Source organism: Notolepis coatsorum (genome assembly GCF_963971535.1).
Source record: "Notolepis coatsorum genome assembly, chromosome: 9".
NCBI classification, from domain to species: Eukaryota; Metazoa; Chordata; class Actinopteri; order Aulopiformes; family Paralepididae; genus Notolepis; species Notolepis coatsorum.
This window is the reverse complement of record NC_140173.1, coordinates 55,507,181-55,535,056: the sequence shown is the minus strand read 5'-3', so window position 1 is coordinate 55,535,056 and position 27,876 is coordinate 55,507,181. Positions and strand designations below refer to the sequence as shown.

The following is a 27,876-nucleotide window of genomic DNA, read 5'->3' as shown; positions in this document are numbered from 1 at the left end:
GCAGTGGGGCTGCTCTCACAGCCAACGACATGACATTACATAATTATGTTGCAACCTTCGTCTATCAAGCAAACAATTATATTATATTTAATTTATCATTTATAATTATATCAGACAATGCACCTACAAAAGCAGATGATTACAATTAAATTAGCCAACTTGGTAACATTAGTCATAGCAGCATAGGCATAGCCTTATTAATGTTTTGTGTGGCGTCGCCGTCGTGTACAACTCCAAGGGATATTCCCGAGATGCATTTCTTTTTTACTTTTTTTACCCCTCCCCCACCTGTCTCCGACTAGAGTCACTAAAGCCACATCCAGACCTAGGGGTGGACGGTATAAACGGTATACGGTATAAACGGTATTAATTTGCACTACGGTATGGATTTTGACTATACCGTGTAACCGGTAGAGCAGCTCTAAAATAGCAATGACGTCATGTAACCACAGCGCGACTATTTCAATCGCATTTGCCCCTAAAAATAGATAGAATTAGTCATAGATAATAGATATGTGCAAACTGGAAAAAGTTATTTAGGAGGCTTCGCGCAGTGGGCGTGTCAACACGCAATTGGCATTTCATAATAAACACATATCACCGCGGCGCACAGCAAGTTTCAATTTCAGTTCCTGGCATTTTTAACCAGTGGAGAAAGGTAAGAGATGTCCCTATCGTTTTTCTTATATGAATTATTCTACGTTAATAAAACATACCTGGTGATCAACTACAGTTTGCTGTAAACATTATGATATGCGTGTAGTGTTATGATAACGACGGCTGCAGCGGGAGCCGGGAGGACGGCTGCAGCAGTGGATTTGCGAATAGCATGCAGCTGCAGAGCCGCAGAGCCAGCGGCGCTTTCAGGTCAGGTCCGCTCAACAGCGCCCCCCCACCCAACGGCTGAAAGCTGTGACCAGACCTGAAAGCGCCGCTGGCTCTGCGGCTCTGCAGCTACATATGATTCTAGCAAAATCCAGCATCCAGCCCGGCTGTTTGCAATGGGAGCAGCACGGACTCGGGACTTATTTTATTTGGAATATAATGACTTTATACGCAAAAGTAGCCTAGTTTTAAGTTAAAATATTATAAATCTACATGCCTTGAGGATGTCATTCTTTATATAGCCTGCCTATCAGGCAAAAAAAAATATTCTAACGGAAACACTGATACCGTGATATATACCGTTACCGTCTATGCTTCAAATTATACCGTGATATACATTTTAGACCATACCGTCCACCCCTACCTCCCCCACCTGTCTCCGACTAGTCACTAAAGCCACATCCAGACCCCTCCCCCACCTGTCTCTGACTAGAGTCACTAAAGCCACACCCAGACCCCTCCCCCACCTGTCTCTGACTAGTCACTAAAGCCACACCCAGACCCCTCCCCCACTGTCTCTGACTAGTCACTAAAGCCACACCCAGACCCCTCCCCCACCTGTCTCTGACTAGTCACTAAAGCCACATCTAGACCCCTCCCCCACCTGTCTCCGACTAGTCACTAAAGCCACACCCAGACCCCTCCCCCACCTGTCTCCGACTAGTCACTAAAGCCACACCCAGACCCCTCCCCCACCTGTCTCCGACTAGATTCACTAAAGCCACATCCAGACCCCTCCCCCACCTGTCTCCAACTAGTCACTAAAGCCACACCCAGACCCCTCCGCCACCTGTCACTAAAGCAACACCCAGTCCCCTCCCCCACCTGTCACTAAAGCAACACCCAGACCCCTCCCCCACCTGTCACTAAAGCAACACCCAGACAATTCCGCACAGGGAAATTGTGAAAGTGTGGGTGATGCCTGTGCACCGCCGGCCAACGGGAGAGGGTCTCTCGCGAGTCTCTATGACAAACGGTTCAAAAGATACAAAAATGGGCGTGGCCTAATGATAGGGGCGTGGTCAATATAGACCAATGAAAGAGGATATCCCTACTGGGTAATGGCTCAACCCGCAAGTCTCTATGTCAAACGGTTCAAAAGATACAAAAAAAGGGTGTGGCCTAAGGATTGGGGGAGTGATCAACATAGACTAATGAAAGAGGATATCCCTACTGAGTACAATGGCATATTCTAACGGAAACACTGATACCGTGATATATACCGTTACCGTCTATGCTTCAAATTATACCGTGATATACATTTTAGACCATACCGTCCACCCCTACCTCCCCCACCTGTCTCCGACTAGTCACTAAAGCCACATCCAGACCCCTCCCCCACCTGTCTCTGACTAGAGTCACTAAAGCCACACCCAGACCCCTCCCCCACCTGTCTCTGACTAGTCACTAAAGCCACACCCAGACCCCTCCCCCACTGTCTCTGACTAGTCACTAAAGCCACACCCAGACCCCTCCCCCACCTGTCTCTGACTAGTCACTAAAGCCACATCTAGACCCCTCCCCCACCTGTCTCCGACTAGTCACTAAAGCCACACCCAGACCCCTCCCCCACCTGTCTCCGACTAGTCACTAAAGCCACACCCAGACCCCTCCCCCACCTGTCTCCGACTAGATTCACTAAAGCCACATCCAGACCCCTCCCCCACCTGTCTCCAACTAGTCACTAAAGCCACACCCAGACCCCTCCGCCACCTGTCACTAAAGCAACACCCAGTCCCCTCCCCCACCTGTCACTAAAGCAACACCCAGACCCCTCCCCCACCTGTCACTAAAGCAACACCCAGACAATTCCGCACAGGGAAATTGTGAAAGTGTGGGTGATGCCTGTGCACCGCCGGCCAACGGGAGAGGGTCTCTCGCGAGTCTCTATGACAAACGGTTCAAAAGATACAAAAATGGGCGTGGCCTAATGATAGGGGCGTGGTCAATATAGACCAATGAAAGAGGATATCCCTACTGGGTAATGGCTCAACCCGCAAGTCTCTATGTCAAACGGTTCAAAAGATACAAAAAAAGGGTGTGGCCTAAGGATTGGGGGAGTGATCAACATAGACTAATGAAAGAGGATATCCCTACTGAGTACAATGGCACAACCCGCAAGTCTCTACGACAAACGGTTCAAAAGATACAAAAAGGATGTGTGGCCTAAGGATCGGGGGAGTGGTCAACATAGACCAATGAAAGAGGATATCCCTACTGAGTACAATGGTACAACCCGCAAGTCTCTACGACAAACGGTTCAAAAGATACAAAAAGGGGGCGCGGCCTAAGGATCGGGGGAGTGGTCAACATAGACCAGGGGTCTCAAACTCGCGGCCTGCGGGCCAATTGCGGCCCGCTGGATGACATTTTGCGGCCCCCCAGATGATTTCCCAAAAAAAGAATTATTTAAAAAAAATAAAATCTTTTTTTGCAGTCATGTCATCACAAACACTAGTGTTTAAAGGGTACAAATAAAACAATTCCTGCACCATAATGCAGGAAATTAAGTCTTTGTAACACAAAATCTCCTGGTGGGGGACCCCCCGCTTAAAAGATTTGCCTGACTGGGGCTATATTTCGCACTATATTTTCTGGCCTGAATGATTTCCCCAGTCTGGCCCTGGTTAAAAGCCTCCAATGCTTAGTGTGTGTGTGCGTTTGAACGTTTGCATGTTTCAACCATACATTTCAATAAAAAAAAAAAAAAATACTTGAAACCCTTTTTGTGTGGAATATTTGATGCGGCCCAGCCTCACCCAGACTCTACCTCCAGCGGCCCCCAGGTAAATTGAGTCTGAGACCCCTGACATAGACCAATGAAAGAGGATATCCCTACTGAGTACAATGACACAACCCGCAAGTCTCTACGACAAACGGTTCAAAAGATACACAAAGGGGGAGGATCCAAACTATGGGCGTGGTCAACATAGACCAATGAAAGAGGACATCCCTACCGAGTACAATAGCACAACCCGCAAGTCTCTACGACAAACGGTTCAAAAGATACAAAAAGGGGGTGGGAACTAATGATAAGGGGGAGGAGCCTAATAATGGGGGCGTGGTCAACATATAACAATGAAAGAGGATATCCCTACTGAGTACAATGACACAACCCGCAAGTCTCTAAGACAAACGGTTCAAAAGATACACAAAGGGGGAGGAGCCACACTATGGGCATGGTCAACATAGACCAATGAAAGAGGACATCCCTACTGAGTACAATAGCACAACCCGCAAGTCTCTACGACAAACGGTTCAAAATATACAAAAAGGGGGCAGGGCCTAAGGATCAAGGGGTAATCCCCTGAAGGGGGAGGAGCCGAACCATGCAGGCGTGGTCAACATAGACCAATGAAAGAGGATATCCCTACAGAGTACAATAGCACAACCCTCTAGCACAAGTCTCTACGACAAACGGTTCAAAAGATACAAAAAGGGGGCACGGCCTAGGGATAAAGGGTTAATCTAGAGCCATATGAAATCCGCGTTCACGGAATCGTGGACAGAATCGCGGAATTAACCTATAAAAATGGAATCAACTGCAAAACGTGGAATATTGCAGATTTTGGCCTAATCTGAACTGAAATTCCGTTTTTGGGTGGAACGTTTGGTGCACACGCGACCGGGGAGGCGGGGACGCTAGAGCGGGTTACACACAACACACCAGTGCTCAAGCGTCTCGCTGCTTCAGTCTTTTTTTTTTTTTTTTTTTTTTTGGTCTTTTTCCCCCTCCATTTTCCTCCGATTTTTCTCCCATCCCAATGTTAGTCGTATGCCAATTCCCAGTCCCTTCCTGGTCGCTGCGCACTTACGCCCCACAGTCAGATCATCTGGGAGAGTGGAGGCTACCACGTGCTTCCTCCGACACACGTCCAGCCAATCACCGCTTCTTTTCACCTGGCAGCGCGGATTCTCATCGAGAGGGCGTAGCGTGTGGGAGGACCACACTATCCCCCTCGAGTCCTATCCGCGCTTAGCAGGCGCCCCGACCGAACTGTAGGAGTCGCTGTTTACAACGACCCGGACCCACCCCGCCAGCTTCTCCCACCCTCTAATACAGCCAATTGTATTAGTGCAGACGGCCAGCCAAGCTGGTGACAACCCCGGAGCTGTGAGCTGGATTCGAACAGGCGAATCCAGCTCACAGCTCCGGGGCTGGTGACGAACGCAATCTCCGCTCGGCCACCTAACCGCCCTTCGCTGCTTCAGTCTTAACATCGTCAAGAAGCTAAGAAATTCCGCAATAAGTTTCAAGTTTCAAGTTTCTTTAATAGTTGTCATACAGAAGTACAGAATACTTTCATACAAAATGCTTCTTACTGTTACGCTCCAGAGACTGTGCTAGACAAGATAGTATCAAATAACATAGTATAGCATGTAATTTAGAAGAAGAAAATGAGGTCACAGTGTTCGGTATAGACATACAATGTTCTGAGTTACCATATAATATACAATACTATGCAGTGTACTAATGTACAGTACTATATAGTGCAAAGCAGAAATGGGATGAGGTACAATTTAGGTACAATTTACAGTAAGGTGTACGAGTTGTAGTGCAATCCTTCATCAATAAATATAAAGTGTGGGGAGTGGGTGCTACAATGTGTTTGTTTAAAGTGGGTGTGTGCTATAAAGTGTGTGGAGTGGGTGCTACAGTGTGTTGTGGTGGTTGTTGTTGTGTAGTGTTCATTGTTCGTTTAGCAGCCTGATGGCCTGGAGATAGAAGCTTCTTCTGAGTCTTTCTGTGCTCGCCTTGAGACTCCGGTATCGCTTGCCTGACCGCAGCAGTTCAAAGAGGCAGTTGTTCAGGTGACTGGAGTCTTTAATGATTCTCTTAGCCTTGCCCTTGCAACGCTTGTTGTAAATGTTCTGGATGGTGGGGAGCCCCCCTCCAATTGTGCGTTCGGCTGAACGTGTCACTCTTTGTAGTCTGCTTCGGTCTTGTGCAGTGCTATTCCCAAACCAGGAGGTGATGTTGCCGGTCAAGATGCTCTCTATTGTACATGAGTAGAAGTTCTTAAGGATCTTCTGACTGACTTGGAACTTCCTTAGGCGCCTGAGGAAGTAGAGGCGTTGTCGTGCCTTCTTCACAACACTGTCAATGTGTGTGGTCCATGTCAAGTCCTCGGATATGTAGGCTCCGAGGTACTTAAAGCTGTTGACTCTCTCAACCGGTGCCCCGTCGATGCTGAGGGGGCTGTAGTCCTTGACCCCCGACCTCCTGAAGTCCACAATCATCTCCTTTGTTTTGCTGACGTTCAGGGAGAGGCTGTTTTCCTGGCACCATCCCGCCAGGACCTTGACCTCTTCCAGGTAGGCCCTCTCGTCGTTGGCAGAGATCAGGCCCACCACCACTGTGTCGTCAGCAAATTTGATGATTGTATTGCTACTCCGCTGAGCCACACAGTCGTGTGTGTACAGGGAGTAGAGGAGGGGACTCAGAACACAGCCCTGGGGGGCCCCTATGTTGAGGGTGATGGATGAGGAGGTGCAGTTGCCTGCTCTCACCACCTGGGGTCTGCCAGTCAGGAAGTCCAAGACCCACTGGCAGAGGTCATAGTTCAAGCCCAGGTCCCTGAGCTTGGCTATGAGTATGGAGGGGACTATGGTATTGAATGCCGAGCTGTAGTCGATGAATAGCATTCTCACATAGTTCCCCTGCCTCTTGTCCAGGTGTGATGCTGCTGTGTGCAGCACATGGGCTATGGCGTCCTCCGTGGACCTGTTGGGGCGGTATGCAAATTGCAGGGGGTCCATGTTGATGGGGAGGGAGGAGCAGATGTAGCCCTTTACTAGCTTCTCAAAGCACTTCATGGCTATGGAGGTGAGAGCTACAGGGCGGTAGTCGTTGAGGCAAGCAGGCTTGGATTTTTTGGGTACAGGGATAATAGTGGACTTCTTCAGGCAGGTGGGGATGACAGCCTGTTCTAAGGACAGGTTAAATATGTCAGTGAATACTGGGGCCAGTTGGTCGGCACAGACTTTTAGGACGCGGCCGGGGATGCCGTCCGGACCTGCTGCCTTCCTGATATTCACTATTCTATTCACTATTCATAAGCCCTCAATTCAGAGCAGAACAGTATCCTAATGACTTTTATGCCTCCGGCGATAAGGTGTTTTGCTAATTCTGTCAACGTTCCGTGGACTGGACCCGCAAAAACACTTGCAACACTATTGTGATTAAATAGCTGTAACGTTAGGACATGATAGCTTCTAGCTAAATCTGGTGCACCCATCCATTTGTTTAATGCAAACGATTGTCATTACACACTGCCCTTTATAATCTAAATAAACTTAAATAGCTATGAAACGTTACAGTACATAGGACTATAGATGGAAATGATAGCTTCTAGCTAAATCTAGTGCACCCATCCATTTGTTTAATGCAAACGATTGTCATTATACACTGTCCTTTATAAACGAAATAAACTAAACTAAAGGTGCCTAAATTATGCATTACTATATTTCATCACAATATAATAGATATAGCTAGGCTACTGACATTGTCATTGTGATAATGTCAGTAGTAGCTAGCTGTATCTATTGTTTACACTTGAAATGTGTATTTTTATTTTGTCACAATATTATTTGAAAAATATTGTGTAAAATGTATTGTAAAAAAACTGTATTTCTGAGTTGCAGCACTTAAAAACATTAAATTTACTGTTATATCTTATTCAATTGTGGACATTTATTCATTCCCACTTATTAGACACTATTTCTGATGGTAAAATGAGCATAAAAAGCAAAATACAGAATTCTGAAATATTAAAACCGAAAAAACGGAATTTGGGAAAAAATAAACTGGAATTTGGAAAATAATAAAACGGATTTCATATGGCTCTAGGTTAATCCCCTGAGAGGTCATTGCTAGGTCATTGAGTTTATTGAGTTCCCTCTGAGTCATGCACACCTGCGTAGGGGTGGGAATCACCAGTTTCATCACGATACGATACGATATCGATTCTTTGGACAACGATACGATATTTGCAGATATCACAAAGTCTGCCACGATACGATACGATACGATTCGATTCAGGTGCCTGCGATCGATATGAGACGATATTATGTGCCCGTTTAACACAATAAGTCACATTTAAATCAACTAAAAAAAGGCTACGGAAACATCAATTGACGTTTTTATTTTTGAGCTCTTCCAGACATTTAAAGGAAAACTCCAACATTTTGGGAAATTAGCTTATTTAACATCTTCCCTGGAGTTAGACAAGAAGATACATACCTTTTTTGTCTCTGTGCATGCATTAGGCTTAGGGAACAGTCGCTCCGTTGGCATAGCTTAGCTTCATCACTGGAAGTGGGGCGGAGTTAGAGCCTGACGTTCCCTACAGTGCCCTACAGTCACGAAATACACTCCAAATACAACTCCAAAACGTTCCTGTAAACATGTTGTGACCTGTGTATTTACCACGTGGAGAAATAAAAAATAATTGAATTCGACAATTACGTTTTCTAAGCAAATATACTCTGAACAATTTTTTGCCTAACGACTCCTCTCTGAGCGCAGTCAGTGATTTCAACGTGTCGCCGTGATTGTTGACATTCTCATTCATTCAAAGGATCCGAACAGATTGAAGTTTATGGATACCATGACTTAAAATCCTCTTACCTTGACGATTAAAAGCCTCCCCAATTTAGAAAACAGTAATCCAATGGCTGGTATTGATATACTGCATGCTAACGGAGCTAACCGGACACTAAAGCTAACCGGACACTAAAGCTAATATAATGACTTCCTTTCTGGGGGGTTTCAAAATAAAAGAGCGACGTCTATAGCAGCGGAATACGTTTATTTTGTACATTATCTAACGTTAACACGAACCTAAACTAACGTTACAACTAACCTAAAGTTAGTTTAGGTACATTTCTTGCTGGGACATATTTGGACCCTTATTACTAAATATGATCTTATACTCAGTCAAAGAGGGAAGCTTCATTGAACACCAAAATACCGCACTCATTTCAGTTCTTCACAAAAAAGACAAAGACCCCACTGAGTGCGGTAGTTACCGTCCTTTAAGCCTCCTCGGAACCGATGTCAAACTGTACTCTAAGATATTAGCCATCAGATTGCAAAAGCATATGACGTCTTTAGTTCATCCGGACCAAACAGGCTTCATAAAAGGTCGCCTGATCAATGATAACATAAGGCGAATACTGCACGTACTAGATACAGACAAAGAGGACATCACACCTAAGGCGATACTATCCCTGGATGCTATGAAAGCATTTGACAGGTTGGAATGGTCGTTTCTATGGGCAGTATTGGAAAGGATGGGGTTAGGAAAAGGTTTCATTGATATGATTAAAGTACTATACAAGGACCCATCGGCCAGGATTACAACAGGCACATTCATCTCCGATATCTTTCCGGTATCACGCTCAGCCAGACAAGGTTGCCCTCTTAGTCCCGGACTATTCGATCTATCATTAGAACCTTTAGCACAATTTATAAGACAATCCCAACAAATAGAACCAATAGTAATCAAGGGCACACATCATAAAATTAGTTTATATGCGGACGACGTAATATTGTTCATGCAAAACCCCAACAACACATTGCCGCTTATACTCAAGTTGATAGAGAACTTTGGTGATTTATCGGGATTTAAAATAAATTGGCCTAAGTCGGCTTTTCTTCCGCTTAACACCAGTGCAAAAAAAGAGACAACCCTCCCAGGTGCGATACCCATGGTCAAACATTTCAGATGCTTGGGTGTGGAAATATTTCCCACCATAAGACAAACGGTGAAGCACAATTACACAAAAATACAGAACAAAATCAAAGACGACCTAGACAGGTGGGCAAAACTTAAAAACTCAGTACAGGCAAGGGTATCAATAGTTAAGATGGATGTATTACCAAGAATCAATTTCTTCAGCTCAATGCTTCCGTTACCTCCTCCAGAGGGCTACTGGAAAAGATTACAAACCTCCACATACAAATGTATTTGGAATAACAAACCACCTCGCATAAAAAGATCCACCGCACAGAGAAATAAAGCAGACGGTGGCATGGCAGTCCCAGATTTTTTACAATATTTTAATGCCTTCACATTAAGACCATTGAAGAAGATATGGTTTGACCCCGAGGCTTTGGTATCTTGGAGAAAATTAGAAGAAAACATAGTAGCCCCACAGAGATTGAAAGACATAGCATACACTAAACTTTCAATCAAGCATTGTGAGCGAGAATTTGGCCCAATAATTACCCATGCAATCAGGACATGGCGGGAAACACAAAGGAAATTTCCTAACCCTCAAGTATGGCATAATCACACTCCCATATTCAATAACAATGCTCTCTTAATGGGAAAACGACCTATAAGATTCCCTATATGGGAAGAGAGAGGCATACACTCATTAGGGGATATTTTTAATAACAAGGGCCTCTGTAGTTATGTCGAAATATGCATAAAGTTTAACCTCACAGAGTCCACATGGCTTTTTTACATACAGTTACGACTTTGTATGAGATCTCACGGTGTTCCATTACACATACCAATTGAACACCACAGATACCACAAATTTTTCTATGAAAGAGATACATTGGGAGGTTTTGTATCAGGTTTTTATTATCAATTACTAACGTCCTCGTATGAAACCCTTCAACTAGACAATGTCTGGAGGAGGGATATACCAGACCTGGAAAATGACTTTGATTGGCAAGGAGCCTGGGCAAATGTCCGACTTACATCAAGGAACCCGGATCATCAACAAATCAATCTGAACTATATTCACAGGACATACTTGACTCCTATAAGGCTGTGCAAAATGGGGCTTATACAAGACTCCAAATGCTCCCAATGTACAAATGGGGACGAAGGAACATTTATGCACATGTATTGGGACTGCCCACCAGTTAAGGCATTCTGGAAAGATGTGTCCCAACAATTATCAATACTCGTATTTTGGAATATACCTGTACACCCCGCGGTATTGCTATTGAATGATGTTTTTGAGTTTGCAGTGAATCCACAACTAAAAAGATTGGTTTTATCGGGTATCACAGTAGCTAAAAAACTGATCGCATCACGTTGGTTTCAACCGGAAAAAATGTGCCGGAAAGTGTGGTTTCTTACATATCTCGATGTGATATATCAAGAAATATCTACAGCAAGAATTCTGGGGCTCAATGAATCCAAAATGTCAATGTGGTTAGAAGTGGTGGAGAGAATAAAAGCTAGCCTATAATGGTAGTGTCTGGTTAGGAGTGAGGGATAATGGAGGTACTATCTAAGAGGGGGTCCGGGAGGGGGGGGTTTGAGCTGGAGCATATATGTGTAGGGTTTTAGAAAATAGGTATTAGGGGTATATTATATACTAACATTTATATAATTGTAACTTCGCTGGATATACACTGTATACGGTTAAAATGTTATTATTGACTATTTTTGTTTTATCCTGATTCTGTACTTGCATATATTTTAACCACCTTTACTGAAAGTTTCATTATACATTGTGTGTTGAGTACTGACTTTTAATAAGTTTTGTTTTGCAATAATAAAAAAAAAAAAAAAAGAAAAAAAAAAAGTTAGTTTAGGTTCGTGTTAACGTTAGATAATGTACAAAATAAACGTATTCCGCTGCTATAGACGTCGCTCTTTTATTTTGAAACCCCCCAGAAAGGAAGTCATTGCTCTCGTTATCTTCTTGAGTGTCCGGTTGCTGGTTAGCTCCGTTAGCGTGCAGTATATCAATACCAGCCATTGGATTACTGTTTTCTAAAATCTATTGTTTTTAATACAAATAGACCTCCTGTTCACTAAGTGCCACGTTTTTATATATTGAGCTTTAAACTTTAAGTAAAATGTTTTGGAACTCACAACACGCAAGCTAAAACCCCTCCCTCTCCCAAACTTTTCCTACAATTGTTTTATGTTGCATGATGATCATGAATACATTTATTATGTATTCATGTTTAAATATCAACATTATCTGTCCCCCACAGAAAGGTAGAATGCCCCACCCCCTCCTCCTTCCCCTCTCCTGTTCTCTCACGGTTAGCTGCTTAGCTTAGTTAGCTTAAGCAGCTAACGTAAGGTTAATTTAGATCTTCCCACGCGACGTGGGCATAAAGGAATGGCGACGATGCAAAGCATGTTAGATGCATTTGACCCGTTGCGGAGAAAAAACTGCACAGACTTATATCGGGTCGCAAAATAGACGCTCTGTAGCGCTGTTCTGCTGTAATGTCTACACAGAGTTTCAGACTACTGGGCGCGGGCGGATATGACGTGCCGGATTTTCAAAATAAGAGTATCGCAATATGAATCAATCTTTTTACGTTGCATCGATCCTATTTGATTATTGATAATAGATTGATATATCGATCTGGATCGATGTATCGTCCCACCCCTACCTGCTACCCTTAATTGATTCGAATTCTAACTGACGCAGACTATGGACCCAATGTATTTCAATGAGGGCTGAGGCGTCCTTCACTCTCACGATGATTAAAGCAAAACGATAAGAGATGAAGCTTAGTGACCTTAATATGAGCACTTGAAGGGTTATGTGAAGGGTTTTGTGCGATATTGTGTAATTCCGTCGACAATTGTGGTCTGTGTGGCGATCGGAAAACAAGGGAAGAAACAGTAAAATCACAGATTTCAGCTAGAGTGGAAACCCCATTTGTGTGTATGTGGAGCATGACTTTCAAAGAAATGGTCATAAGTTGAGATAGAAATGTCCAATTCCATTTATTTTTCTTTTGTGAGCGAGGGCACAGTCGTGTCATCGTTTTGATGTGTTCACTGTCGCAATTTACAAAAGGTGAAAACAAAGAAATGCAGCTTCTACACTCTAGTTAATTACATTACGCCATTCATTCCCTATGGACCGACATTTCCCGTTTAAAGTCGATTTGTAGCCAAACGGTGTGGTGTGAAAGCTCTGGCAGGAGTTACTTGACAAAGATCGGCGGAATAAAGAAATAAATAGTATAGATTATAATAGTGTGGTGTGGACCTGGCTAAATAACAATGGAAAGATGCACACATACATTTCCCAAGAAGCAATAAACCCGGTATCTATCCCACTCAACTCAAAAGGGGAAAATAAAAAAAAGTGGACCACCACGGATGAAGTGTCAATTTAAACATTAAATTACAAGTAGCGTAACAAGCCGGGTACTATTTTATGAATGTTTAACCACAATAGCCTGGTAATGGGCTTTGGCAATGCAAATCATGAGCGAAATGGGGGGAATTTAAGCGGCATTGAGCGGTTTGAGTGACTGATATTAAAATGCGCTCGCCACTCCACTCCTATCCACTACCCTACTCCGCCCGCCTCTTGGGAAATAGTTCATAGTTTCTAGTAGTTCATAAGAAAAGCATCTCCCACCACCATCCCACGATAGACTGCAAAGTAATACGAGCTTCAAGGAACACGCCAACTTTTGGGGAAATTAGCTTATTTGCTATCTACCCTGGAGTTAGACAAGCAGATACATACCCTTTTCTTCTCTGTGCATGCATTAGGCTTAGGGAACAGCCGCACCGTTAGCCTAGCTTAGCGCCATTCACTGGAAGTAGGTGTGCCAGTGTAGCCTAGTTCCCAATAGTCACCAAATACTCTCCAAATACAACTCCAAAACTTTCCTGTAAACATGTTGTGACCTGTGTATTTACCACGTGGAGAAAAAGATATTGACATTTTCATTTTCTAAGCAGATATACTCGCCCCGTTTTTCAAAAAACAACACTACTTCCCAAATGGACAGAATCGGAGGCCTGAACCGTTTTTGATGTGTGTGTGTGAATAAATGGTAAATGGTGCATCTATATAGAGTGTTTATCAAAAGCGCTTTGCTATTTTGTTCGTCACATTCACCCATTCACTCACACACCGACGGCGGAGGCAACCATGCAAGGTGCTAACCTGCTCATCGGGAGCAATTAGGGGCTAAGTGTCTTGCTCAAGGACACTTCGACACACTGCCCGGGAGGAGTGGGAATCGAACCGGGAAACTTCCAATTACCAGACGACTGCTCTACCTCCTGTGCCACTGGAGGCTTCAGGTTATGGTTTTGTGTAACACACCATCTGGTGGGTCAGGTTAAGCCCCACCATCGATTGTCAACTGGGTGTTGATATATAGTCTAGGTTTTTAAGGTTTGTTTTGGTTTATTTTAGTGAAGAAATGTATGCCAGGTTGATTTATAGATGTCATATAATGGATGGACAACTCAACTGAATCCCATCCATGCTTACCGGTAATAGTTTCATGTTGTGAAATGGCTTGAGAAGCTTTTAGGTCGCTCACAAATTTGCCGTTTCATGACAGGTTTGTGCCCTAAAGAGAATCGATTATTAACAGGAATATAAGCCCATTTGGAAAATTCTTTCAAATGTGTAGGGATGTACCGAATGTAATTTTTTAACATTCGAAGCTTCGATTAAAGTATTCGAACGAAGCTTCGAATGTCTATGAATTATTTATTTTTTAAATAAAAAAAGAAAAAAAAAATTTACTGAATCCTCAATTTGAATAAAGTGATTAATCTAATTAAATTAGTCTTTTTCTTTTATTAAATCAACTTTCTTTAATGAATATAACTCATCAGTTTCGTCAACATAAATAATCCAATAAGGGCACGGTTGGTATGAAAGTGATGGTGACGTCTTATAGTATAATATTATAATATTAGAGCGCGGCTAGGTGGTGCAGTGGGAAAGGCACTCACCACCAATGCTGGAGACGCTGGGTTCGAGCCCAGCTCTCCACATTGTTTTCAGTTTGGCTGGTCGTCCGTACTAATACAATTGGCAGTATTAGGGGGAGGGAAAACTGAGGGGTGGGGATCGGACGTTGTGGACAGCGACTCCTACAGGTCGGTTGGTGCGCCTGCGCAGTAGAATCAAGAAGCGATGGGGGCGGCGTCCCTCCAAAGCGCAGACCCCTGACGCTGAAAGATCGCGCCGCGCAGGTGAAAAGATGCGACGGCTGCTACCTCGAGTATCGGAGGGGACTTGTGCTATGTATGGCTTCGTCCACATTGCAGCCGGCTTGTGGCAGGCAAGAAACAGCGTTCGAGACAGGGGAGGGTTGAATTGGACGATACGAAATTGGGATGGGAGAAAAATAGAAAATGGGAGAAAAAGTGGATAAAAAAAATTATAATATTAGTGTAGCCTAATCTTTAACTGCAACTGTGAAGAAAACCCCAATTGGTTTAAACAGATTGAATAGACAAAAAAAAAGATTAAAAATACCTTCTCCTATTTGTACCTGGGTAACTTACCTGAGGAATTGGTAGGAGGAGACAGATATTGTGTTTTGTTATGTCTTGTTGTTTGTGATTGTTTGCTTATTGTGAAAAACAATAAAAAGAAAGCTATAAAAAAGTATATATTATTAAAAATAAAAAATTCGAATGTTGATTTAGAATTCGAATGTCAACATTATGATCGAAGCTTCGAAGCATTCGGTACAGCCCTACAAATGTGCATCCCTAATCATGTGTGAGAACAGTCAAATCTTCATTGAATCTATGTAGAATACAACTGTAGACATAAGCCTTTTAATTGTCTCAAACCGCAAAATGTCTCCCTATTAGGCTATGTATCGCTGCTGTCGGGACAAAACCTCATAACTCCAAAAACCCAACTTTTCAGCAGATGAAAAAAACTAACACAGATTTGAGGGTGAATAGAGTTAGGAGGTTTAGACAGATGATCGGTTTAATGCTTTCCCATTGTTTAAACTTTGTAAAACCCACACACACATATGGAGGATGATCTACGGAGTTGATTTATATAATAAAAAAAGAATTAAAAAAATGGAGTTATGAGGTTTTGTCCCGACAGCAGCGGTATGTAATAGCCAAATGATAAAAAAAAAAAAAAAAAAAAAAAAAACGTATTTACATAACTGGTTTAACACACCTGCTTGCTGTAATTTGAGAACTATTTTAACTACCTGTAGGGAAGTCATTACAAGCTTGTTTAACATCAGGGTAACTGAATGAAATTCCACCCCTGAATAAATTAATTGGCTTTGCATACAAGCAGGTCAGTGATTACTGCAGCCTCAAACAACCTTTTATCATTAACATAACTACATAAGTATCACATTCTCAAATAAACAGTCAAGTAAGACTTGGTTGCTGGGTCCCCATTTGATGCTCCAAAATCTAAACTAAACAAGTTCGGAATAGGAGCATGAGTGCTAAGGCAGTTTGAGCGCCACAAAGCGCTTTTAGTGCGTGTTCAGCCATTTAAAATTATTAGTGTACTTCAAAACACACACGTCAGACACTTGAAATGTGTTTGGGCCTTTATATATATATTCAACTGGAAAGAAAGTAAACCCGCAGTGACTGCTCGGCCGTGAACTGCTGTAAGTGTTTTGGACCAGCTTAGTAACATTATGTTAACCTTAGCTAGTTTGTTTTGGGCCAACTTAGTGACATTATGTTAACGTTAGCTAGTTTGTTTTGGGCCAGCTTAGTAACATTATGTTAACCTTAGCTAGTTTGTTTTGGGCCAACTTAGTGACATTATGTTAACGTTAGCTAGTTTGTTTTGGGCCAGCTTAGTAACATTATGTTAACCTTAGCTAGTTTGTTTTGGGCCAGCTTAGTAACATTATGTTAAACTTAGCTACCTCACGCACGCACAACCAAAGTGACTTGCGAAAGGTGTTTTCAAAGGGCAGTGTTGAACATAGGTCTGATTACTATAGCTAGATATCGTAGCTTCTAAAAATCCTTTTGAAACCGTGACATTTTCTAACCACGGTTATAGTGAAACTGCTTAACCCTGTCATCCCTACTGCTCATCAATCAAATCCTCTCACCTGCTCCCCCATTGGTTGAGCATAGGTGTGTCATGCAATTGCAAGCAGTGCTGAATAAGAGCCTAAAAAAACATTTGTGCAAATGTGACCGTGCCATTACACACTTTGCATTGTGGGGTAGATTAGGTGACCTCATTAACAGGGACTACCATACATCATGATACATGACACCCCAATTGTATTTTCTGTTCAACGCAACCCAACAAAAAGGAATAAGACAAGATATACTAATTGTCTGTAGGGAAATCCAGTTCAAGTACATGTTAGTCTAAATCAGGAATGGTTCTACGATACATCTATACAAAGTTATAGCACACTTGTAAACAATTGGAGAGCCTATGGTAGGCAAACCACTGTTTATTGTGTGCGCACTTACCTGCATGCACCAACACAAATCCACCAACAGCTTTGGACTTGTCATTCTTGCTCGACACTGTGTCCTGTTGAGTGGACCGTGAGTGGGCCGAGGGAGAGGGGGGGGGCTGCTGTTCTTCAGCAGAACTCATTACAGTCTCCATAACCCCCGCATAACTTCACATGCATCGTGGCCCATCAGACCCTGGTAAGAAACACAGCAGGACACCTGGTACAGAAATGAGAAGGCAGAGATTAGGCTTAGATGTACTGTGGCCTCGTTGAACTCGATCGACTGGCCAACAAGATGCAGTATATCCTCCTCAGTCTAAGCATAAATGGTGATGGCACTGAGCTTTTGTTGCAGAATCTTGTATTTTGTATTTCACATACTAAACAAACATTAGGTAAATGTACTTTCAGCTATTTCAAGGAGTTTTGTGCAATACCTGCATCCAGTTTGATAAAGATAATAATGAATAATAATTCATATGAATAATGAATATATGAGGATAAAATCAAAACCCAACAATGAAGACAAACAAAAAGCAATAAGTAGCTAGGTGATATAATAAAAGAGCAGCGCACTGTGAAGTAAAAAGCAGCATGCGTTTGTCATCTAAAAGGAATGATTAATCGAAATCGCGATTTGAAATGATGCAATTAGCAAAAGCGGAAGTCCCATTGAGATACAAGATCTCCTTTGCAAGTTGTTGTTATTGTTGTAGGAACGGTTTGGGAGAGGGAGGTAAGGGGTTTTAGATTGTGTGTTGTGAAGTTTAGACTTCAGAGAGGGAGAGTAAAGTACAAAAAAAAGGTACCGTTGGGTACCGGTATCGATTCCCAGGTAAAAAGAAATATTTTCAGGCTTGGTGTCCCGAACAGACCCACCGCGTAGGCCAGATGCAAGCCGCATTTTACAATAAACCTCTGTGGGGCTGCTTAATTTTTTTTAATTATTATAATCGCAAATGTAATCGCAATCGCAATATCTGTCAGCAATTAGATTATTTCCCAAAATCATGCAGCCCAGACTCTAGAGACACCTTCGCTGGAGGCGTGTATCGCTTCCGCAACGGAATTCGGTTTCCGGGTTCCCCTGATTGGCCGCGACGGCCACGTGACACGCGTGGCCCGCCCCCGCATCCAGCGCTCTGCCGCTGCCGCTACGCGCTGCTGTGTTGCCGCTCGCCTGCATAGTATATTGTATATTGTATGGTAACAGTCTCTGGAGCGCGCCAGTAAGAAGCATTTGCACTGCAACTCGTACACCTTACTGTAAATTGTACCTCATCCCATTTCTGCTTTGCACTATAGCGCATTGTATATTAGTACATTGCATAGTATATTGTATGGTAACAGTCTCTGGAGCGCAACAGTAAGAAGCATTTGCACTGCAACTCGTACACCTTACTGTAAATTGTACCTCATCCCATTTCTGCTTTGCACTATAGCGTATTGTATATTAGTACATTGCATAGTATATTGTATATTGTATGGTAACTCAGTTACTTCTATTCTGCATCGAACATTGTATATATGTCTATACTGAACACTGTGACCTCTATTTTTACTTCTATTTTACATGCTATACTATTTTATTTCATACTTATCTTGTCTAGCACAGTCTCTAACAGTAACAGTAAGAAGCATTTTGGATAAAAGTATTCTGTACTTCTGTATGACAACAATGTATGCCTTTCAAATGTTAAATGATAAATGATTAAATGATACACACTGAAATCTACGCTCTCTCATCCTGCTTTCCACAGCGCGACAATATTATTAAACAAGAGAGCTGCGTCATTGAAGTGGGAAAAGTGATTCTTGAATCAAGATGACTATGTGAAAAGCGACAATAGCATTAAACAGCAGCTCTGTCATTGAAGTGGGAAAAGTTATTCTTGACTCAAGATGACTATGTGAAAAGCGACAATAGCATTAAACAGCAGCTCTGTCATTGAAGTGGGAAAAGTGAGCATTAAACAGCAGCTCAGTCATTGAAGTGGGAAAAGTGATTCTTGACTCAAGATGACTATGTGAAAAGCGACAATAGCATTAAACAGCAGCGTTTCTGCACTCAGAAGATGGCGCGACAATATTATTAAACAAGCAAGCTCTGTCATTGAAGTGGGAAAAGTGATTCTTGACTCAAGATGACTATGTGAAAAGCGACAATAGCATTAAACAGCAGCTCTGTCATTGAAGTGGGAAAAGTTATTCTTGACTCAAGATGACTATGTGAAAAGCGACAATAGCATTAAACAGCAGCTCTGTCATTGAAGTGGGAAAAGTGAGCATTGAACAGCAGCTCTGTCATTGAAGTGGGAAAAGTGATTCTTGACTCAAGATGACTATGTGAAAAGCGACAATAGCATTAAACAGCAGCTCTGTCATTGAAGTGGGAAAAGTTATTCTTGACTCAAGTTGACTATGTGAAAAGCGACAGCAGCATTAAACAGCAGCGTTTCTGCACTCAGAAGATGACGCGACAATATTATTAAACAAGAGTGCTCTGGCGTTGAAGTGGGAAAGCGGCAGTGAAGTCCATGCCGTGCGCGCGTCAACACACAGGCAGCGGCAGAGGCAGAGAGGCGGATAGCGGCGTGGGTCACGTGGCCGTCGCGGCCAATCAGGGGAACCCGGAAACCGAATTCCGTTGCGGAAGCGATACACGCTCCCTGGAGATCATCTGCCAACTATAAATTGCAACATCTTGCCCTTCAACGCACGGCACAGGGGAGCGGCACTACTTCACATACTTGTCTTTTCAAATGATAAACCAAAAGTGGGCAACGTCTACACTTTATATACCACATTATAGCTTTATAAATGTGGCCAGCTGGGGGTATTGTGGGTGTGGCTCTGGCATCGGCGTGTATTTCCGCCTCGCCGGATGGCGGCTGAAACAAACATTTCTAGTTGGGAACGGGCGTTGACGGCAGCATTCATTTCCCCACGCATGTTACCAGACGAGAGAGAGTGTGGCGAGTAAATACTCAAGTGTCCTGGTGAGTAATTTAACTATAGTGTAAAGCGTTTATCATTATGGCATTGTCATGTCGCTAGGTTTAGGTGCACTGTCAAGTTGTTTATACCATGTTTGGTCTTCCCCAGGGAACGACAGACTGAACAGCGACGAGGCGGGCGTTGTGCTTGCTCCGTTTGTTTGTGGTTACACGCACAGACTGTTGGGTATGAATAGTATAATACAGACTGTCCTGATTTCCCTCAGGTTGGGGGAATAGTCGTACCGTTGCGGTCCCGGTGTGTGCTGGGTGTGGCGTTTACTACGCCGGGTGTTTCATTCATCGTGTAAGTTTAAGCTCTCTCTCTCGTTTGTGTCTATTGCCATGCATTCCATTGTATCGTTATGTGATTGTGTGTGTGTTTTATGATAAATGTGGTGAAGCTAAGTGGTGATTATAAGTGTTCACCTTTTATAGTGTGCAACAAGCAGCATGTTAAGTATGTTATATTATGAATATTATGCTTGGATATTCATTGTTCCATTTCCATGTCATAACAGGTGGTGGTCAACAGGTGGTCACTGCTTTGGCTATTTTAGGTTAGGGTGAGCAGTAGTGTGGATTCTGTCTCTCTTTTTATTACGTATTTCGTGACAACTATATTGTCACAAAAATGTTCAACCACTTGGCAGGCATTAGGGTTCAGGAGAACAGATGCCCGTAAATGGCAGCCGCGATACGATGCCTCAAGGCAGCCTATTTGTTTAAGTGTCAGAAAGCTGGCCATATCGTGTGTGGCCCCACGGCCTAGCCATAGTCAAGACCATTGGTCTCCTGCTTTGGCCGCAGGGAGGGATGGGGCAGCTCAGATATCGGAGCAGCATGCAGGGAAACTGTCTCCCTCTGTGGTGAAGAGCCAAACCACGGGTGGAGTACAGCCAGGCTCAGTAACAGTACCCGATATTGATCCACAGGTGTATGAGTGTTTATTAGGAGAGTGTGACACTGTGGAAGTTTCTATGGGGGGGGGTGAAGTTTCAATGTTTAATAGATTCCGGGTCAAATGTTTCAACGGTTACCGAAGGTTTTTTTCTTTAAACATCTACTGCCAAGATGGGGTGGGAATTTGGCTGACTGTGGGTGGCTGACATTGAGTGGGGTCCGTGGGTTGAATATCCCATATCTGGGCTACTTCACCGTTGATGTGGAGGCAGTGGCGTTGGGCAGGACTATACCGCAGAGGGGTATATTAGTGGTGAAAGACCCAGTCGGACAAGCCGCAAAAGAGCGTAAACAAGCAGTGCCGGGCTTGCTCGGGATGAATGTCATTAAGGAATGTTATCAGCTGTTGTGCCCTGCGCAGGGTCCTAGCCCACCACCGCTCCTCCTGGAGGCCCCAGGTTAGCAGACTGCTTTTGCAGCCTGTCAAAGTGAACAAACTGTCATATTGAAAAGGAACATGTTTGCTGCTGCCGTCTGCCCGTTCACGATCCCTGCAGGATCTGTGTGTTTTGTTCCAGCGGCCGGACCTGACAGTCTATGCCTGTCTAGGGCATCGGTACTTGTAGAGCCGTTGGGGTTGGAAGAGGGGAATTTGCCTGCAGGGTTGGTGGTCTCTAGTACCTCTGTAGAAGCTAACGATGGACATCTGGCTATTCCGGTCATTAAGGTGGGTTCCTCAGATGTTAGGGCGAAGCCACAGATATACCTCGCATCGCTACATCTGGTGGAGGTAGTGGCCGGGGAGGGTCCACACTCCACAGGAAGAGCAGGTTATGATTAGGGAGCAGCATGGGGTGCAAGGAGAGGAGAGTGAAGATGATAGTATGATTTGGATTGGTATTTGTAGTGGGTCAGAAGAAGGCTTGGGGGCGGATCCCAAGGAGGTGGGTCTGGAATGGAGCCAGCATGGTGGGGCACGATCTGAACCGGTGAAACCATGGCCCCACAGAGAACGGAGGGCACCGGAGGAGAAAACCATGCTCCCGGTGCAGGTGCGTCGGTCACACCGTAGCAATGCGGGTGTGCATTCTAATCCCTTTAATCTGCCGCGATCGGCCGTTCGTCATCTAGGGGGGAAGAGTGGGGCGCTAGTAGGGCTGTCTTAAATGCTTCGAAGCTTCGAACGTTCGATTCGATGGCACAAGCTTCGAACATTAAAAAAAAATCGAAGTTTAAAAAAAATAAAAAAAAATATAAATTTTTTTTTTCAAAAAAAATCTTTTCAAAAATTTTTTTTTTTTACTTCGATTTGTGTGTGTGTGTAGGTGTGTGTGTGTGTGTGTGCGTGTGTGCGTGTGTGCGTGTGTGCGTGTGTGCGTGTGTGTGTGTGTGTGTGTGTGTGTGTGTGTGAACTACCCATCCCAGTTAGGACAGCCGAATCCCGTCCAATCTTTCGCCGTCGACTAAAGACTCACTTCTTCAACCATTATCTGAAATGATAAAAAAAAATAAAAAAATCTAACCGTGACTAACCTTACTGTCATGCACTTGTCCTAATAAACTAACCTACACTGTAACACGCAACACTTTGATGAACATTGTTACTCAGCTGATAGAGTTGTACCCTTCTTGCTGTCTTGTCGTACAGAACTTGTAAGTCGCTTTGGATAAAAGCGTCAGCTAAATGACTAAATGTAAGTGTGTGTGTGTGTGTGTGTGTGTGTGTGTGTGTGTAGGTGTGTGTGTAGGTGTGTGTGTGTGTGTGTGTGTGTGTGTGTGTGTGCGCGCACCTTGTAGAATTCCACACATAAGAAAGAAAGATACTGGGATGAATAAACAAAATAGGAAATAAAATGTAGAAATGCATGCAATACATAAATAAATATGAATCTCCATATATGAAATATAACATTTAGATAAGGTGCTACTGAGATGTTTTGGTGAGTTCTTTGTTTTTTTGTGGAAGTTGCCCTTCTTAAAAATGCATGAACATTCACTGATAATTGGTCTGTAGTGGAGTCTACAAGGTCTACATTGCCGGACCATGTAGAATCCGGACCTTGTAGACTGACATAATTCTGTGCATAGTTTAGTCTACACAGGCCATATTTCAAATAATCAAAATCGTACTTCATTCATCTTAAACATTCTTGATTTGGGGGATTGGTAGTTCCCATGAAATCTGAAGTTGTTCAAACGACAACAGCGATCCACCTTGGATGCGTCAGTCACGAAAGGGGCTACTTAATTAATTAATCCAACCCACTTTATTTATAGAGCACATTTAAAAACAACAACGTTTACGAAAGTGCTGTACAAGTCCCACAACATAAGATAAAAAAAAAATTAAAAATTATTAAAAAAAAAATTAAAAACAAATATTTTTTTTTATTTTTTTTCGAAGCTTCGAATTAAAATCGAAGCTCGGCCCCGAAGCTTCGATTGCCAAAAAAAGCTTAGAAGGTCAGCCCTAGGCGCTAGGGGTTGGGGCATCGCAACTGAGGCGTTGTCGTACGGAGGAGGGGTCCTTCGGGGCCAAAGACGGACTTGGAGATCAGTGGGACCCTGATTAGTTTTCTAGGGGGGTGAGTGTGGCCAGCTGGGGGTATTGTGGGTGTGGCTCTGGCATCGGCGTGTATTTCCGCCTCGCCGGATGGCGGCTGAAACAAACACTTCTAGTTGGGAACGGGCGTTGACGGTAGCATTCATTTCCCCACGCATGTTACCAGATGAGAGAGAGTGTGGCGAGTAAATACTCAAGTGTCCTGGTGAGTAATTTAGCTATAGTGTAAAGCGTTTATCATTATGGCATTGTCATGTCGCTAGGTTTAGGTGCACTGTCAAGTTGTTTATACCATGTTTGGTCTTCCCCAGGGAACGACAGACTGTGAACAGCGACGAGGCGGGGCGTTGTGCTTGCTCCGTTTGTTTGTGGTTACACGCACAGACTGTTGGGTATAAATAGTCAAATACAGACTGTCCTGATTTCCCTCAGGTTGGGGGAATAGTCGTACCGTTGCGGTCCGGGTGTGTGCTGGGTGTGACGTTTACTACGCCGGGTGTTTCATTCAACATGTAAGTTTAAGCTCTCTCTCGTTTGTGTCTATTAGTGTTGTCAAAAATATCGAAGTATCGATACATATCGATACTGAATATTTAAAATGGTTTCGATACTCATTTCCCGAAATACCGATACTTTCTGCAGTATCGGTACCAGCTGGCGAGTGTTCTACCGCAAGTTGTTGACACGCTGTTCAGAGCACGCTTGCCCCTCCGGCTCCTCCAGCCCTCCCCCTCACAGAGCCGACAAACATTTTAGCTGAAGATGGCAAATGCAGAGCATCCGCAACTTGTGCTTGTGGATAAAGAAAACAGCAGAAGTGCTGTTTGGAGGTACTTCGGGTTTAAAGTAAACAACGAAGGACAAGCTAAAGAAGATGCCCCAATGCTATTTGCAAGCGGTGTTACAGATCAGTGCCAACGCGGATCTCCATAAAGAAATGAGAGGTTCGTGACAGCTGCTCTTTCAACGTCACTGTGACTGAAGCATTAAACCATTAACTCTAGTGTAATACATGATACGTTGTCTGATGTTGTACTGATGGCGCATAATATCAACAGCTGATAAGTTGTTAGTAACGTTACAGGCAGCTATCAGCTAACGTTAGCTACTCCTAGCCGTTAGCTCCCTTAGCTTAGCTGGCCACTTTTATAATTACTGCATGGAAACGGAGTAACGTTAACGTTTAAACGTTATGTTGAGGTCATACAATACTACAGTCGACATAAGGTTAACGTTACCCCGTTTCCATGAAGTGTTTAAATAGCAGCAATCTTGTTGAAAATGTAACGTTACTAAAATGCTCCGAGCATAGTCTCTCTCTCTCTCTCTCTAAAAATCGAAACTGTTACTAACTGTAATACAAACAGTTCAGTTTGTCAGGTACATGCAACACAGATTACAGTGTTTACATCTGTCGACTTGAGAAAATACCATGTTCTGCATCTGCAATAAAAATGATTGAAGTGAGATGAACAGTTATTTTTAAATGTGTGATCTAAAGATAAACAAAGGGTTTTAAAAGTGTTATATGTATCTTCTATTATAGTACCAGAGAGAAGCTGAGGAAAATCAACCAGCAACAAAAGCTAAATTTGTTTATAAAATTAAAAAAAATTATATATATATATATATATATTTTTTTTTTATCGAAATGGTATCGAAGTATCGATACTTTTCAAGGTATCGTATCGAAGTCGAAATTCCAGTATCGTGACAACACTAGTGTCTACTGTCTATTGCCATGCATTCCATTGTATTGTTATGTGATTGTGTGTGAGTGTTTTATGATAAATGTGGTGAAGCTAAGTGGTGATTATAAGTGTTCGCCTTTTATAGTGTGCAACAAGCAGCATGTTAAGTATGTTATATTATGAATATTATGCTTGGATATTCATTGTTCCATTTCTATGTCATAACAGGTGGTGGTCAACAGGTGGTCACTACTTTGGCTATTTTAGGTTAGGGTGAGCAGTAATGTGGATTCTGTCTCTCTTTTTAATTATGTATTTCATGACAACTATATTTGTATTAAAGTCAACGTATTCTTCTATTCCAATATTCAATAAAGATAATTATATTAAATATAATTGCTTTGTCTGTCTGGTATATACCCTAAGCCTCATGGTTACATAAAAGTAGTAACTTATTAAACTGTGAATTTCTCCAGACCTCTCTTGGTAGAATCTGAGGTGTGGCCAACAATAGCAACCCATCCCCTGTCCCCACTCAACTCCAACCCACACACCAGATCATTTATGATTAATTGAAAATGGGGGACCCTGATGTAAACAAGACGAAAGTCTTTCTCTGGTCTGCATCCACTTATCAATTGTGTGTATTGAGCCGTACTGTATTGTACCCATTCTGCAATCTGTTAATAACATTTTCAATCAATCAATCAAACCAGATCAAAGCAATAAATGTAAACTTTAAATGCAGTACCAAGAGGAACACTTTTGACTAGAATGTCGCTGTCTGTCGCTACAGATTATTTGCCTTTACTGTTACCTTATGTAGCCGCCTATTCTCGACTAACCTTTTAATGGCGTTACAATTTACAGACGCCACATACAAACTTACCAAAGTGATGGACTGTTGTTTTTTACGTTGCTATCAGCTCATGTTTGCAAATGGCAAACCATCGTTAGCTGTAAGACCTGTGTTTGCATCGTTAGCTTAGTTTGAAGGCTGGGCCACAACAACTCTCTCATTCGCTCGTCTTGCATGCACTGTTCGAAGCTGTTAGTACGTTAGCATACTTGCACATAATTATCTAATAACGACACGTCATTCCGTATACACTGAGCATGTTGTCGTTAAGTGTGTTAGCTAGCTAACATGGTAGTTACCGGCATAGATATATCTATAGATATCTATGGTTACCGGACAGACATATATCGTTAGCTAACGTGGCTAAGTAGCTAGCTAACGTTAGCTAACTTACAAACTCAACTTACGATCCTGCTGCTGACAAACCGCTTGGGTTGCAGGGGAACTAACAGGCGGTCACAACTTCACTTAACATGTTTTTTTTTTAGATATACAGTCCCAGGGTAAGGAGAGAGAACATCTAAATGTGTCCAAAACTTTGCATTCGTGTACTTTTTCTTTTCATCTGTGCTGCTGGATAATACAGGGTTCCCTAGGTAGCGCGTCAAAAGTGCTTCCTGGTTCAGATACACGTTGCTAAGGAAGTGTGCTCAGTGCTCACTCAAAACATTGCCCCACGTGTTCAAGTTCGAGTTTCTTTATTAGTTGGCATACAAAAATACAGAATACTTTTATATGAAATGCTTCTTTCTGTTTTGCTCCTGAGAGTGTGCTAGATAGAAATAGATAAGTATAATATAGAAGTCAAGTACGTAAACAAAAGTGATCGATATACACCGGCGGCGGTATACAATATACAATACAGAGTAGAAAAAGTAACTGAGTTACAATACAATACAATATACAGTACAATGCCGATATTGTTATGGGAAATATCATGCCACGAGAAAGCTCACACTCCTACACTCACAGCCTGCTATACATAATTTATGTTTGACAGTGGAACGTCGTCCCAAGTTTCTGTGTAGGAGTGTGGAGAAAGCTCTGAAGACTGAAGTGTTTTTGTAACGTGAAACAAATCTACACCATATGGGTGTGTTGATGCATTTCACCCTACACATTCTAAAAACAATTGAATTGCATTGTTTACAGCGAAAAGACTACATGCATATGTGGGAAATTAACGTCAGGCTTGAGAATGTTCAGGCTGACTTTAGACTTATGTCATATTAGTTAATTGGGAACATTGATTAAGTTAAAGGTCATTGGTAAATAGGATTACAGTACAATCATTATCATATATATTTGAGGACATATATAAGTCGGCTTTCTTTTGAATAGTACACTGAGAGGCTTTTAGGCCAAGGTTAAAGGGGCCCTCTCCAGAAAGGTGGCTGGTCCGTCCAGGGTTGGGACACCTGTGCATTTTCCTGTTACCCCCCCACCCAACCACCTCCAATGTACAGTTTCTTCGTCAAATGTATATACTCTCTTTTTTAGACTCTTTTTGTATCACAAACAGTACTGTATTTGTAAATCTGGTATGTCATAAATGTATAGATGTAGCAGTACTGTCTATCTGTATGTCATGTATGTCAATTATGTCCTGATGAATTGAAAATGGGGGACCCTGATGTAAACAAGATGAAAGTCTTTCTCTGGTCTGCATCCCCTTAACAATAGACCTATCTCAAACCCTGCCCTCTTTTCTTGATCCTCCAATCACAACTGTCGCTTACCTAGGAGCAACAGTTGTGATTTTTCTTGATCCTCCAATCACAACTGTT

The 27,876-nt window shown here is 42.8% G+C and overlaps 1 protein-coding gene across 1 annotated transcript in view; it reads right to left on the bottom strand.

The window, feature by feature from the left end:
* tasp1 (taspase, threonine aspartase, 1) overlaps positions 1-26,206 on the bottom strand; it is a 185,271-nt gene extending 159,065 nt beyond the window's left edge. The window contains 2 exon segments of the mRNA XM_084322225.1: positions 17,088-17,294; positions 26,120-26,206. Of these exon segments, the coding sequence (XP_084178351.1) occupies positions 17,088-17,229 (142 nt within the window). The 5' untranslated portion in view covers positions 17,230-17,294; positions 26,120-26,206.
* Between the last annotated feature and the right edge of the window lie 1,670 nt (positions 26,207-27,876).